Source organism: Oncorhynchus tshawytscha, linkage group LG13 (assembly GCF_018296145.1).
Source record: "Oncorhynchus tshawytscha isolate Ot180627B linkage group LG13, Otsh_v2.0, whole genome shotgun sequence".
NCBI lineage: Eukaryota > Metazoa > Chordata > Actinopteri > Salmoniformes > Salmonidae > Oncorhynchus > Oncorhynchus tshawytscha.
Window position 1 is genome coordinate 72,609,810 of NC_056441.1, and position 14,240 is coordinate 72,624,049.

The 14,240-nt window shown below is 41.9% G+C and overlaps 2 protein-coding genes across 6 annotated transcripts; one reads left to right on the forward strand and one right to left on the reverse strand.

Moving 5' to 3' along the window:
• LOC112265657 (nuclear fragile X mental retardation-interacting protein 2) lies at positions 1 to 6,494 on the forward strand. Of its 3 annotated transcripts, none has more exons than XM_024443181.2 (4): positions 1 to 407; positions 1,645 to 3,281; positions 3,429 to 3,461; positions 3,580 to 6,494. In XM_024443181.2, exons 2-4 carry the CDS (start codon positions 1,703 to 1,705, stop codon positions 3,633 to 3,635), a joined length of 1,668 nt encoding a protein of 555 aa, XP_024298949.1. In that variant the 5' UTR covers positions 1 to 407; positions 1,645 to 1,702; the 3' UTR covers positions 3,636 to 6,494. The 3 variants fall into 3 exon arrangements, with proteins under 3 accessions (XP_024298949.1, XP_024298950.1, XP_024298948.1); XM_024443182.2 differs by having other exon boundaries at positions 1 to 328; XM_024443180.2 differs by having other exon boundaries at positions 2 to 299.
• Positions 6,428 to 9,470, reverse strand: LOC112265658 (E3 ubiquitin-protein ligase TRIM35). Of its 3 annotated transcripts, none has more exons than XM_024443184.2 (6): positions 8,808 to 9,469; positions 8,487 to 8,582; positions 8,077 to 8,307; positions 7,621 to 7,643; positions 7,419 to 7,537; positions 6,428 to 7,204 (listed from the first exon to the last, which is right to left on the reverse strand). In XM_024443184.2, the coding sequence occupies exons 1-6, from the start codon at positions 9,210 to 9,212 to the stop codon at positions 6,678 to 6,680; spliced, it is 1,401 nt and encodes a 466-aa protein (XP_024298952.1). In that variant the 5' UTR covers positions 9,213 to 9,469; the 3' UTR covers positions 6,428 to 6,677. The 3 variants fall into 3 exon arrangements, with proteins under 3 accessions (XP_024298952.1, XP_024298953.1, XP_024298954.1); XM_024443185.2 differs by having other exon boundaries at positions 6,795 to 7,223; positions 8,808 to 9,470; XM_024443186.2 differs by lacking the exons at positions 6,428 to 7,204; positions 7,621 to 7,643 and having other exon boundaries at positions 7,446 to 7,580; positions 8,808 to 9,470.
• Between the last annotated feature and the right edge of the window lie 4,770 nt (positions 9,471 to 14,240).

Below are 14,240 nucleotides of genomic sequence, written 5' to 3' on the forward strand. Positions count from 1 at the left end.
CACCGACTTGATACAAATGATCCGCTTGTACACGCCCAAACGTAGCTCAGAAATGAAGTCATGGGCGTTGATTGGGAATGTTTTGGCTATGCTACTGGCTAGCTAGCTAGCTAGTTTAACAGGGGAAGCAGCCTTCGTGGATTTGCATTTAATTTGCACTTCAATGGAGGACCGGACCGATGGATGGTTATCTGAGGGATGTTTGAAGCATGTAGACGAGAGTCACCCCGGGCCACCGAACGCATGGGTAGAAAATGATCAACAGCACCAGTACGAGGAAGCGCAGACGGAGAAAACGGGTCCGAATGTCCCTCCATAATCTACTACAGTACTGTAGCAACAAACTTTTGAGCCGTCACTAGCCAGCTTGCAGCTAGCTAACTACACAGCTAGCTATTATATAAAACGTGAGCTAGTCCGTTGGCTAATTAGTTTTTTTTAGAGAACGTTGTTAGTGAGTGTTTAGTTAGTTATCTAGATTGGTACGGTTAACTAAATTGGTGAACGTTGGCTAGCTAACGACAGTTCGCTGGAAATTGACCTTGTGCACGGTCTAATAACCGGACAGCTAACGTAGTTAACTAGCTGACGTTAGTTGGCAGCATTGTAAGCCAGAAATGATTTAAGAAATGTGCCAGCGAACAAATCCGATGTAATTACCTGATACTAACGTTAGTCAGCTGAGTGTCACTTTTGCTAATGTAGATAATGCGTTATCTAACGTCATTGCAACACGAACCGGCTTCTCTGGAATGTTCCGTTAACATTAGCTAATTAAGTAACATTGGCTATTATCATTAGCTAGCTACGGTAAACAGTAACTTTTTCCTACGTTTATGTAATTGTAAGAGTTATGGTCTGAGTTGGCATCAATGGTAAATGTGTTTGATCAGCTGTTTTTCAATTCTATCGTAGCTAGCTAATAGCTATCGTTATTTTGGGGCCTGTTGCTCTTGTCACTTGATCTTCTCTGGCATCATTGGCACAGCCAGTAGATCCGACCCACTTGCTTACAGCTGTACTATGTCTATGGTCGGAGGGTATTCCTGTGTATATTAGGACCCCAAGGAGCCGCTGAAGATATAGCTCAGAAAATGTACCTCAATCCAGGGATGATAAATGCATTGTACTCAGAATTGTCCCATTATCCCAACTGTTCCACGAGAAGATTGAATGACTGCTACTAAACTAGCTGTTGTTGAATCTTCTTGGTGTAGCAGTTGGGATAATGGAACTTTGGAGTACAAAGCATTTTTCATCCTTAGATTGAGGTAACTTTTCCTAATATACAGAGGAATGCTGTCTGACCCTAGTGCCACTGTAAGCAAGATCAGATCTGCTGGCTAGTATTGGCAATGACATGTATCAAGTCATGTGAGCGGGCTTGACTTTCTTTCAAATGTATTCATGTTTAAAATAAATTAAAAAATACTCATTAACACTTTCAATATCAGATTTTGAATTGTCTGCAGGAAATGTGGCATCAGTTTACCCGTACGACTTCATTGGATAGCCTGTATTGTTATGGACATAGACAAAACAGGCGTATTCTTTTGGGTGAAGATGGTTTAACAAATGTAGGTCTACTCTATGCAAGTACAGTATATTTGATTGTTATTGTGTATTTTCTTGTCATGTCGTCAGGTAATGGAAAAATAAATGGAAGCCCAGTGGAGAGAGAACACCCCTTCTGTTCCTGTGGATGCCCTTCATTACTCAAGCAGCAAACAACTTGAAACCCAAACCTCCCTGGAAGCTCCTCGCCACTCACACAAAAGGCAGTAGCAATAACCATTTTAAGAACAGTATGAATTGCAAAAATGACACGCCTTCAGAGTTGAAAACACATGATGGCAAGAGCGAGTCCATTGCTTTAACAAATGGCGTTGTGCTCCTCAAACCTGACCTGTATGCTAACGGCTACCCCAGCATGCCTGGACCAGACAGTGGTGGCAGTGGTTCTGAGAGTGGATACATCACTCCCAAGAAACGCTGGGCTCAGCGGAGTGCAATGGCAGAGGAGAGTGTGACTGCTCGGCAGGAGAAGGCTACGCTTCAGGCAGTTATGGTCACTAACAAACATGACACGGAGCCTCACACTCCAGAGGCTGCTGATACAGCAGCAGGCTCACAGTCTCCCATTTCCATCACAAGTGTCCCACCTGTGGCTCAGGTTGGTGAACTACACTGTAACAACTCTGACGGCAAGGCTGTTGCAGGCTCTGTTAAAAAGCTGGAAGACAGACTAAGCAAAGCTAAGCTTACCTCCACAAAGGATTCATGGACCCTCTTTAAACCACCCCCTGTCTTTCCTGTGGACAATAGTAGTGCCAAGACAGTGCCCAAGGTCAGTTATGCAAGTAAAGTGAAAGAGAATCTAAACAAAGCAGGTGACACCTCCCCTCCCCAGTCCCAGGTGCCCACCAGACTCTCCCAAGTCCCCATGTCTGCTGTCAAAACCATCACCTCCCCTAGCTTCACCAATGGACTCCTATCTGGAGAGGGGGATAGCTGCCCCCTCCCTGTGCCACTTTTCACCACTACTGTTTGCACTGGAGCAATGCATGTCTCCCTTCCCCGCAAGTGGGAGAACGAATCATCCTTGTCCAGCAACGGCACTAATATGTCGGGCACCTCCTCCGTTACTACCAGAGAACTGAGAAAGCCCAGTCTCCTTGTTTACCCCCTGGCCACTTCAAATATGCAACCAGCCCTCCCCAGCACCCACCAAGTGGACTCACCTGCCTCTAAGACAAATCCCAAAGCTCTGGTGGACATTTTCCAGAACCAGTGGGGGCTGTCGTTCATCAACGAGCCCAGTGCAGGGCCCGAGGTGTGGCCGGCAGTGGGGAAGCCAGCCTTGAAAGGCCAGATCGTGGAGATCACCTTTCAGGGAGGTGGCCCTACAGCTTTGCCTCTGCAGGTCTCTGCCGCCTCCTCTCTGAGACCTGACAAGCCCCTCTTCCCAAGAGCTTACAAGCAGGACAAACAAACTATGTCCCAAGTCCATAGCAGTGTTGGGAAATCAGACCCTCACTTGGCTCCTGGCCCTGATGCTGCGCTGGGAGGCCAAGCCTCTGGCACAGACACTCTGATTGGTGAGGCTGGGAGTAGATGTGCCGTAGTGTCCTCTTCTAAGGACCCTGGTGCTGAGTTGCCTCTTGCCTCCCCTGCTCATCCTGTGTCTGCTCTGGTGAAGGAGCACAGCCACCACAAGGGTTGTGACTCAAGATCTTGGGGAGCGTTCGATCTAAAAGCTGCTGTTATCTATCACACTAAAGGTAGGTAGCTGTTGCCTCTGATCATTCAAAGTAAAAAAATTGTCCTGCTATGGCTGGTCCTTAGAACAGAAAGAGAATGGTGCATGTATAACTACTGTATTATCAATCTCTCACACTGTACTAAACATTGTTTTTATATTTTTACAGAGATTGAATATATTCAGAATTTACAAAAACAAGGTAAGCTTGTAATTCCTGCTGTATGATTGTGGAGAGATTTTCAAGAACCCAAAAAGCCTTATTGGTATAGTATGTCTGAGCTAAGCAAATCTGACGTGTCCTACTTCCCTCCGTCTAGATTCAAAAGGAGTTGTGTTCTATGAGCAGTCCAAGGATGGGCCTGTTAAGTCATGACTGAGTGCTACGCCCTCTCCTGGCCGCTGCCTCATGAATTGGTTCCTTCTCCTTTCTGAGACTCATGTGCAGGACTAACTTGATGTGAGCAGCTTGTGCTGTAGAGGGGGGGGGGGATCAGGCACAGTATAGCAGCGACAGAGACCACAATGAGCCTCTTACAGGGATGCTGTCATTCGGGAGATTACAGGTTGGTTGAACAGTGGGGGAACAAAACTGTTTGACAGGAAACGTGTCAGCAAGAGTGACTCATACATTTCGCTCTCAATTCCCATGTTCAGAGAGAGGCTTGTTGAGGACATTAAGTGACGTGGGATGCTCAGACAGTCAATCACCACCTCGGCATTCCCGCCACATCTTTGGAATCACAGGATACTCTCAGCCTGTCTTGGAAGATGAAACATTTTGATTTCTTTAGGAATTCAAAATGTTCATATTTGACCTTTAAGTTATCACAGGTGTGTAATTTTGAATTCAGACTGAATTAAATGGGAAAGGTTTGAACGTTTTAGAATGGTTGCCTTCTAGATGTGTAAACCGTGTGCTGCAAGGTGAAAACAAGTTGGGGTTTTCTGCTTGTATTCTAGGTTAAATGCAAGCAACCAAATATCATGGGGAAGGCTTTTGTAAGCTCCTGCAAAACATATATTTTGGACTTTTGGTTCACATGTTATTTTTACCTTATAACAGAATTACACATTTGAAATCCCAGGTCATTGGGTGGGTAGATAGATGGAACTTGTTCAAATTATGAGAATATGCGTCCCTCTCCCATTGAGGCCTAGGTCTGTACTGGCTCAAAGTTCTGTTTAAATTCTTTGGGCTCTGTTAATACCGGACAGTTTTTTTTGGGATGGTTTTTCTCAGGATGTGTGGTGGTGGTTACCAACACTGCAGAGGCTATACTTTTTCATTTTTATATTTTCTGTTAATCATCCAGTTTATAAATCCAGGTTATGCTTAACATGCTACATCTACGTACCATCTCAATGCTCCAATGAGTGCCCCATATTTGTGTACGTTTTCTTTTAACATTTAGCTTTTGAAGTTCTAGGGAGTCTTTCTCATTGGATTTTGCACAGGATTGGCACTTAGGCAGTGACCACTGTAGGAACTCTCTATAGATTCATACAGGGCAGTATTTTAACCAGAACTATGCAAATGTTCGTGTTACAAATCTCCTATTGACATCAATGCAGGATTTAGTGTAAATTTAGGACCGATTTTCTCAAGTCTGTTTCACCTTCAGAGGAGAATTGTTAGTATTTCTTATTCATAGGGAAAGAAACAGTCCTTTCTGAGACTGTTAGTTGAGGAGTTTTCCCTCCCGAGTCCCCATGCGTGAATTTAATCAGCCTACATTATGATAACTGATCACCACTTTAAATGTAGATTTATCGATTTAATTAGTCAAATTTAGTTAACTAAATTAAATCTCTATACCAGCCAACTCTTTGGCCCCTAACAATTACAGCACCTTTAAGTAGGACAGTCTGTTTGATGTAATATAGTTATTGACAAGTTTTGTCCATGTTAATACTCAACCATGCCAAACTAAGCCAGAGTACATCTTTGAACAGTCTGTCTATCCTTGGGTTTTAAGTTAGATCTTTACTTACTCTTAATTTCACTTCTGGGGATTGTCAGGCTGCGATCAGTTTGAGAATTATAACTAACTTTCTTTAGGTTGGTTTCTCAGACTGGGTCACGCTTTTTAGGTCAGTGTTTTAATTGTCAGGGTTAATGTGAAAATATAAGTCTGTATTTGACTGAATGGTTAATTTATGGCATCTTAATTCCTTTAGTTTGTGTCCCTCTAAATCGCAATTCAAATATTAGAAAGAAATTTAATAGCTCTGACGTTTGCATTTGGTACTAAAATTATACTACAGTACAGTGTATTTAGAAGTTGTGCCATGTTGTGGACTGTTCATACTGTCATGTATTAAGTTACGTTAATTGTTGCTCAATTTTCTTTTCCTGCTGTAGTTATGCTAAGGATTAACAAGTTGTCAGTTTCTAAATCTATTAAAAATGTGATTAGCTGAAACTTCCTGTATTCTTGTTATTTTAAATGACTTACGGCTACACACTCAAGTCTATTTACAATAACTACCTTATAAATGAAATCAGTCCCATTCATTTCCATACATTAGCAGTTTTTCCTCATCTCAAGATCTGAGGTTTGAATGGATTAAGAGAGACTCTCACAAAGCCAGGAAGGTATAGAGCAGGGGTATTCAACTCTTACCAACTCTGGACCTTGAAGCCAGTTCCACAGTTTCACCAGTGGAACTGGTGTTGAGGTTTAGAGTTGAGTTTGAGTGGTATAGAGTAATACTAGTGGACCTAACAGTTTCTAAACATGTTGTGCATGTTCCACTACAGTGGTTAGACAAGGATGTTTGAGTCATAGCTCAACACCCCCCTTTACCAATGGCATGAGTGTGTTAGTGAGAAAGAGGACAGACATCTGAAAATGGAGGTACTTTAACAGAGACCAGTTCTGTTCTCTTGCTGTTGGTGCCTCCTGTTAGATGTGATGTTTGGAGACTAACATACTGGAAATTGTGAAACTTAATGAGATAAATAAGAGAAACACAATTTGTTTCACATTGTATTAATAAAACCTAGTTGACATTTGTATGCAGTTAGACATGCTTTTGGTAAGGAAGTAAAATATAGTTTACTGATAATGAATGACGGTCAACATCACAGATGTGACTGACCAGACAGAGCAAGAATACAGATTTACCATACACACAGCATTCTGACAATAGAAAAACATCCACACCAATCAAAATGCTTTTACTGGATCAATCAATACAAAATATCAACATTAGGCTACATAAAGAGTGATACATGAACAATTTGATTGGTTCACCTGTTGATAAGACCAGGGTCAGAATCCATTGTTATAGAGCCGAGTGTGTGTCAAAGATAGTGGAGAAAAGACCAATGCACACCTCTTCAACACTAAGGACTATGAGTAGAGTGCTAAGAAAGTGTTGTGGCAGTTAAACTATTCCATCAGTTTGTGCTCTATTTAACTGTTGTCACACTGGTCTTCACTGGTAAGATCCTCAATGTTTTATCATGACGAAATATAGGGTAGACTGTCTTTGTGAAGGTGTGTGTGATTGTGTGTATGTGTGTGTTTTTATCAAGGTCAAAGAATGACAGCTTTCCCTTGGCCCAGTCCAGATGCACTCTCATCTTTTGGGGAAAGTGATCTACTGTGAGGTGATGGCAATTTGGCTGTGGGGACATTTCTAGGTATACATCACAAGTAGTCCAAACACCCCAGGATTCATTTGGCATACCGCTACAATTATTAGGCCTGTTGGCATGCATAGTGGTCACACCTACAGCCCAATAGTGACCATCCAAATTCTCAATATCCCAGCTGTGTGTTCCTGAGTTAAAACCCTCAGAGCCTAGAACACATCCATCAATCCTCTCTGGGTTGTCAGGAAGCTGTAGTGCTCTATCAGCATCCCTTAAGCTGGTCAAGTCCTCAGACAGAATGAGACGTGTGCCTGCAGTATTGGGGTCCAGGATTACAGGAGCTGATGAGAGATTTTAACTCTGGAAATTACCCACAAGTTTAATTGAGATACTAACATCTAAATATGAGCATTGCAATAGAAAGAATAATATTGTTTTTATTATTATTCAGAACACTACTGGACGTCATCTGAATTGGCCTTTTACAGATACTGTTCTAGGACTAAGAACAAGGCGCAGACTAAAACTTTTTTGTTGTTGCTGTAAAACACTCACTGTAATGAACAATCCCTTGCATCTTCACCCAGACTCTGAACTGCAGGTTGCCCAGGTGTTTGGCCACTTCTATCAGTGCTCCGGAAACCCTCTCTGCATCCGGCAGTGGGTGCTGTGCTCTGGAAGAACGTTTAGTGTTCAATACTGCTCTGATGATGGGTTCTGAACCACAGAGAGGAGATACAGGATTAAGATTACTTACCTTTTCACAGAGGCCTTGTAGTTCTGAAGAGGAACAAGAAAGCAGGTGAGATGCAAATCAGTGTAATCAATAAAATAAACAGTGAATAATACTGTAGAGAACGGCAGGGCAGGGAAGCAAACAGGTCACCGGTGTGAAAGGCACCTATGTATTCCTACTTGGTAGGAATTGTAAATTGGCTCATATAGTGAGGATTGCTATATTGCCCCCTCCAAACAGGAAGGAACATGCATTGACTACTTAGTCCCCTCACACATTCTGGACTGTGCATTCCCACTTCTGACACCAATGTAGTGAATGGGGGCGCAGAGAAGTGAACCTGGGTCTCTGACATGAAAGGCAAACTCTACACATTGCACCAATAGGGTTAACCCACTTGGTGGGAATTGTAACGTGGCTCATATAGGAAGGATTGCTACAATATACAATATCGACTCATAAAATCAGCTGTTTTACCTGCAAGAATGAGACGTCTTCAACTCTCAGCTGTTGTTCGATGGCTTTGATTGTGTCTGAAAGTGATGATATTTTTCTGTTCATCTCTATTATCTTGTTCTTCATCCCGTGACTCTTCTGAACCTCTTCCATCCTCACTGCATCTATCCTGGCGGCCTCTTCCTCTCGCAGAAACTGGTACATCTTTTTAAACTGCTCCGTAATCTGCCTCTCTGTGTACTGGGCTTGGATCTGGAGACAGTGAGAGGAAAATCTAAGACATACTGTATCCCCCCCACCGCTGACGGCATCCAATCAAAATGGCTTCACCTCAGTCTTCTGTTACAGTATGATGATGATCTAGAACTGAGTTGACAACAAACTAGCCGAAATTAGTACAATGTTGTTGCATCAATACTGAAATTTCATACCTTGATATGTTTTGCTGTTTTAGAACAGGTGAGTTTGATTTCATTAAGAAGCCTCAGTTTATCTTTTAGGGGGTTCAATATAGTCTTGAGTTTCACCTGAAATTAAACATGGGATTCACAAACGTGTTACTCTGTGAAATTGCTGTGTAGGAAAGACATTTGGTTAAGAGTAAAAAACTAACAGATTTCACAAGCTGTATCTTAGCACCAACTACTGTAAAGTACCACAAAATAGTGCTACATGTTACAAAATAATCCAAATAGAAACAACTACTACAAACTACTGCAAGGTATTTTTTTGCAACTACCAAATAATCCTACCTTATGTTCCTGTACAGCTTCCTGTATGGGGATGCAGTCATGCTTTTTATGTTTCCTTGAATCACGACAAACCACACAAATGGGCTCTTGATCCTCCATACAGAAGAGCTTGAGTTTCTCACCATGCAGACTGCAGAGCACCTCAGACCCGTCTGAAACGGTCTGACTCCTTTCCTTTAAAACAGCCTCACACAGGTTCTTTAGAGCCCGGTTACAGAGTGGATTACCCATTGCAAATACTTCCCTACAAACGGGACATTCCTGAAATCCTCTCAGTCTCCAGTACTCCTGTAGACAGGCTTTACAGAAGCTGTGGCTACATGATAGGAGGACAGGATCACTGAAGATGTTTAAGCACACAGGACAGGAGAGATCGTCTTCTGGGAGAGACCGTCGGGAGGCCATTTTCTCAGTCACACTCGTAATGCCTCACTGTTAGGAATCAGTTAACTTTCACTTTTAAAGACTCACCGTTGTTTGGTAGCAGGCATCTACTATACGACTATAAACTAAAGGATGTCCTCATCTCCTCCAGTAAGTGATCTGAAAGGTCCTGTATCATGTACATTGCCCTTTGTTGTACAAAACAGGCAAATAAATAGAGTTCTGTCAAAGAGTGCTGTGTTTACTTCCTGTAAAAAATACTTCCTGCATTCTGTATATTACATGTGTATGAGGGGAGGAGCTTCGCAGCTACACACACTTACGCAAAAGTCTGTACATAATATATCATAGCAAAGAAACTAATTTGTTAATGTTTCTTGCTTCAATTATTGTGAAGAGGGGCTGACTACCCCCTAAATTATGTTAGTGGTAGATGTTGAGGGTTTGTGTGTGAAGGCCTCAAGTTCCTTGTTTATTTCCAAGTTGACCACTGGAGGGCAGTCAAGGTTTCACAGAGCTTGTGTTTTGAAGACACACTGTCCTTTACAATGAATAATTTACCTTATAACGCTTTTTGTGTATAACAACTTAATTCATTCGAATCATCTGGAACGGAATCTGAATGAAAATACAACTTTTATTCTCTAGAGCAGATTTTTATTTTTGCATCATGTAATTTTAGCAATTTGATTGGAGGTTAGGTTGTTCAGAGGTCAATTGTTTTTATTGTTTTAATTGTTTTAATTGCAGGATGTCAACTACATCTATTGTCTCAGGGTTGACCCATTGTCTCCCTATTACCACCATCAGAGGGACAGAGGGTCTTTGCCATGTTTCTGTGTGGGAAGAGGACAAGGTCCTGGCCCTTTAATCTGGACCACCGTGTAAGTGTTTGAGGCCATAATGACTGCTGTGTGTAATTATGGTGTGAGGCAGGCTGGTATGGGACTTCCAAAGCATCTCCCTACTCTTGTCATGTTGAGGGTGGAGGATTTGTGAAAATATCTATTTCATATTTATTTATGTTATCCTTTTTCCCAAATAGGCAGGTCTGTAATGCATGTAGAAGCAGTGTTAAGGTGTACATCTTTCATTCTCTGATCCACCTCTACGCAGATGACACCATTCTGTATACTTCTGGCCCTTCTTTGGACACTGTGTTAACAACCCTCCAGGCAAGCTTCAATGCCATTACAACTCTCCTTCCGTGGCCTCCAATTGCTCTTAAATACAAGTAAAACTAAATGCATGCTCTTCAACCGATCGCTACCTGCACCTGCCCGCCTGTCCAACATCACTACTCTGGACGGCTCTGACTTAGAATACGTGGAAAAATACTTAGGTGTCTGGTTAGACTGTAAACTCTCCTTCCAGACCCATATCAAACATCTCCAATCCAAAGTTAAATCTAGAATTGGCTTCCTATTTCGCAACAAAGCATCCTTCACTCATGCTGCCAAACATACCCTTGTAAAATTGACCATCTTACCAATCCTCGACTTTGGCGATGTCATTTACAAAATAGCCTCCAATACCCTACTCAACAAATTGGATGCAGTCTATCACAGTGCAATCCGTTTTGTCACCAAAGCCCCAAATACTACCCACCATTGCGACCTGTACGCTCTCGTTGGCTGGCCCTCGCTTTATACTCGTCGCCAAACCCACTGGCTCCATGTCATCTACAAGACAGTGCTAGGTAAAGTCCCCCCTTATCTCAGCTCGCTGGTCACCATAGCATCTCCCACCTGTAGCACACGCTCCAGCAGGTATATCTCTCTAGTCACCCCCAAAACCAATTCTTTCTTTGGCCGCCTCTCCTTCCAGTTCTCTGCTGCCAATGACTGGAACGAACTACAAAAATCTCTGAAACTGGAAACACATCTCCCTCACTAGCTTTAAGCACCAACTATCAGAGCAGCTCACAGATTACTGCACCTGTACATAGCCCACCTATAATTTAGCCCAAACAACTACCTCTTTCCCTACTGTATTTATTTTATTTATTTTGCTCCTTTGCACCCCATTATTTTTATTTCTACTTTGCACATTCTTCCACTGCACATCTACCATTCCAGTGTTTAACTTGCTATATTGTATTTACTTTGCCACCATGGCCTTTTTTTGCCTTTACCTCCCTTATCTCACCTCATTTGCTCACATTGTATATAGACTTGTTTATACTGTATTATTGACTGTATGTTTGTTTTACTCCATGTGTAACTCTGTGTCGTTGTATCTGTCGAACTGCCTTGCTTTATCTTGGCCAGGTCGCAATTGTAAATGAGAACTTTTCAACTTGCCTACCTGGTTAAATAAAGGTGAAATAAATAAATAAAATAAATACATTTGAAGAAACAATAAAACAATAAAATATCATACCATTGTCGTACCTCAAACCATTGTCATAACAATAATATTTATACATTATGAATATTTATCATACAGTAGATTAAGCTCTGAACACAGAACTGTCACTAAATGGTTGATCCTATTAATTGTGAACATGAATATTTGTGAGCCTTAATTGCCTCAACTTCTGATAAAATATAACTTGGTTTCTGACTTCCTCAGAGCCTCTATGCTCAAGGTGCTGTTTGGTGGCCAGTGCCTTTACACATGGATAGGGGCAGAGATGGTAAGATTCCTGCACCACTACAGGGGTAAACTACAGGACTTGTCTTGTGATCAGATCAGAGCATCTTACTGTAGTCCCGACAAAGAAGGTTTTGCCATGGTGTCAGTGAAAGCATAACTTATCACTTATCAGGGTTCTAATATTGTCCTTGAGTGAAAAGCTGCAGGGTTTGAATTGTAGAGCGCTTGAATGAATAATGCTAGACCGAGGGATGTGCAATGCTAGAACATAGCTGATGTAGGCCAGTTTACCTTGAGCGTGGCACTTCACTTAGTACACCAGTGGGACGCTAGTGATTTAACTCTCCTTGTGTATTGATGACAGACTCTCATGTGTGGAAGATTTGTGTTATTAACAGGTCATATTTCACTGCTGGAATGCATGGCTTTCTCATTGAAAGCCCAGGCATAGGAGGCCGTCTCTGAAACAGTACACTGTAAAGGTAAATCATTTGTTCAATGTGAAGGCTTTGGCCAGCCAGGTATTACTTTAGTTATTGCATGTAACTGGAAGGTCTGGGCATATTTGGAATGAGGAAAGGCTAATTTATCTAATATCTTTCTGATCTTTATCATTATCTTTGTTTGCAAGTGTTCTTTTCTTGGCAGATGGGGATGTTTGCTGCATATTCTCACCATGGAAAATAATCCAACAGAAATACAACAATACAACTCACACAGTGATGACGACTTGGCTATGTATGTGCACAGACTGATGTGTCATCTAACTTGATGATAGGCAGACAGACAGTTTTAACGGGCACTCATGGCCCAATCCAAACTTCAGATCTGTGATCGTTACAAATGTTCTCACAAACCTCCCATTGACACGGCTGGATTGAAGATGACAGGTGATTGATGCTGATGTACTGTAGATACTGCATTTACAGTAGTAGGCTCTAAACAGAGTACTTTGGGACTATCAATCATTTAATGTATACAATTGAATAGAATAATTTTTAAAAATGATGAAGCAAAGAGACCTGTTTTTTGGTGTGTTTGTGACTCAGCCATGTGCCATTGGGTCACTCTCTCTTTCCACAGGTAGAGCCCTGCATGCAGACAGACCCTTGTGGGTGTGTCAGTCTGGTTGAGGAGGCGGGACAGGGAGGGAGGGGCGTTAGAAGAGGGGATCCACCTCCACCTGCTCCCTCCACAGGGTAAAGATCCTGTTGAAATATGACATCACTGTCCTCCTAAAGGTCAAGCAGCTCTGCCAGTGTATGAAGGCAGAGGGTTGGAGCTGGATGGGGAGAGCTTGGACCAGCAGTGTCCTCCACCTTTACACATTTACAGCTGCAGGGAAAAAGAATACCTGGCTGCTATACTGACTTTATTTCTATCACACCCAGACAGACTCCCTGTATTTAATGAGATCTTGTGAAGCGCATTGAATTACAAAGTGTAAAATAACATCTCACTTCCCAGATACATTATGCCCATTATGCTGTCTACCTCCATTTTTCTGTTGTTGTTGAAGAACACTGTAACGGTTTTCCTCCTCTCCTGAGGAGGAGTAGGAAAGATCGGACCAATGCGCAGCGTGGTAAGTGTCCATATTTTAATGAAATTTAATTGAACACACTGAATACAAAAGAACAAGAGAAATAAATGAAAACAGAAACAGTTCTGTATGGTAAAACACAGACACAGAAAACAACTACCCACAACCCATAGTGGGAAAACAGGTTGCCTAAGTATGGTTCTCAACCAGAGACAACTAATGACAGCTGCTTCTGATTGGGAACTATACTGGGCCAAACATAGAAATACAAAACCTAGAATACAAAACATAGAATGCCCACCCCAACTCACGCCCTGACCAAACTAAAACAGAGACATAAAAAAGGAAGTAAGGTCAGGACGTGACAAGCACAATTATGGTTTCATTGGTTTGACACATGAATTAAAACAATACCATCAATAATACACGTCTTCACTGGAAACTGTTTTTCTTCCTTTGCTAGATTACAAATAGATGATAAAAAATCTGTTCTCAAAGTAGTGTGAAAATTCCTTCACCATTCAGTCAACATACTGGACCACAAGTCTTCCTCCTTGCTTATTATCTCAAATGACCTCTGTGTAAATATGTATTGGTAAAGAAATATATGTTATTCATGGCGAGAGATAATTGCTGGTGTTTTGTCATCTGTCAGAAACACTGGGCCAAGGGTTCAAACTACAGTCAAAGCTTTTTGCGTTCGGACCATAAATCTGTCAAGCTCTGCTATAAATCCCAGGCCTCTGAGGAAGCCTATTTGTGCACTATATGGATGTAGAATCTTAAATTGATCACCCTGCAAAGCAGGACTTTTAAAACATGTAGTGTCAAATTAAGATCCTACATATGTAGGACTATAGGCTACATGACTCAGCACACTGCTGTGCTAGCCCCAAATCCTTTCTGTT

Excerpts from the sequence above, each read along its gene's own strand:
- LOC112265657 (XM_024443181.2), top strand. The coding sequence starts at position 1,703 with ATGCCCTTCATTACTCAAGCAGCAAACAACTTGAAACCCAAACCTCCC. Across the intron at positions 3,282-3,428 it reads TGTTATCTATCACACTAAAG|AGATTGAATATATTCAGAAT; the intron begins GTAGGTAGCTGT and ends ATATTTTTACAG. Across the intron at positions 3,462-3,579 it reads TCAGAATTTACAAAAACAAG|ATTCAAAAGGAGTTGTGTTC; the intron begins GTAAGCTTGTAA and ends CCCTCCGTCTAG.
- LOC112265658 (XM_024443184.2), bottom strand. The coding sequence starts at position 9,212 with ATGGCCTCCCGACGGTCTCTCCCAGAAGACGATCTCTCCTGTCCTGTG. Across the intron at positions 8,583-8,807 it reads AAGCTGTACAGGAACATAAG|GTGAAACTCAAGACTATATT; the intron begins GTAGGATTATTT and ends GTTTAATTTCAG. Across the intron at positions 7,644-8,076 it reads AAGACGTCTCATTCTTGCAG|AACTACAAGGCCTCTGTGAA; the intron begins GTAAAACAGCTG and ends GTTCCTCTTCAG.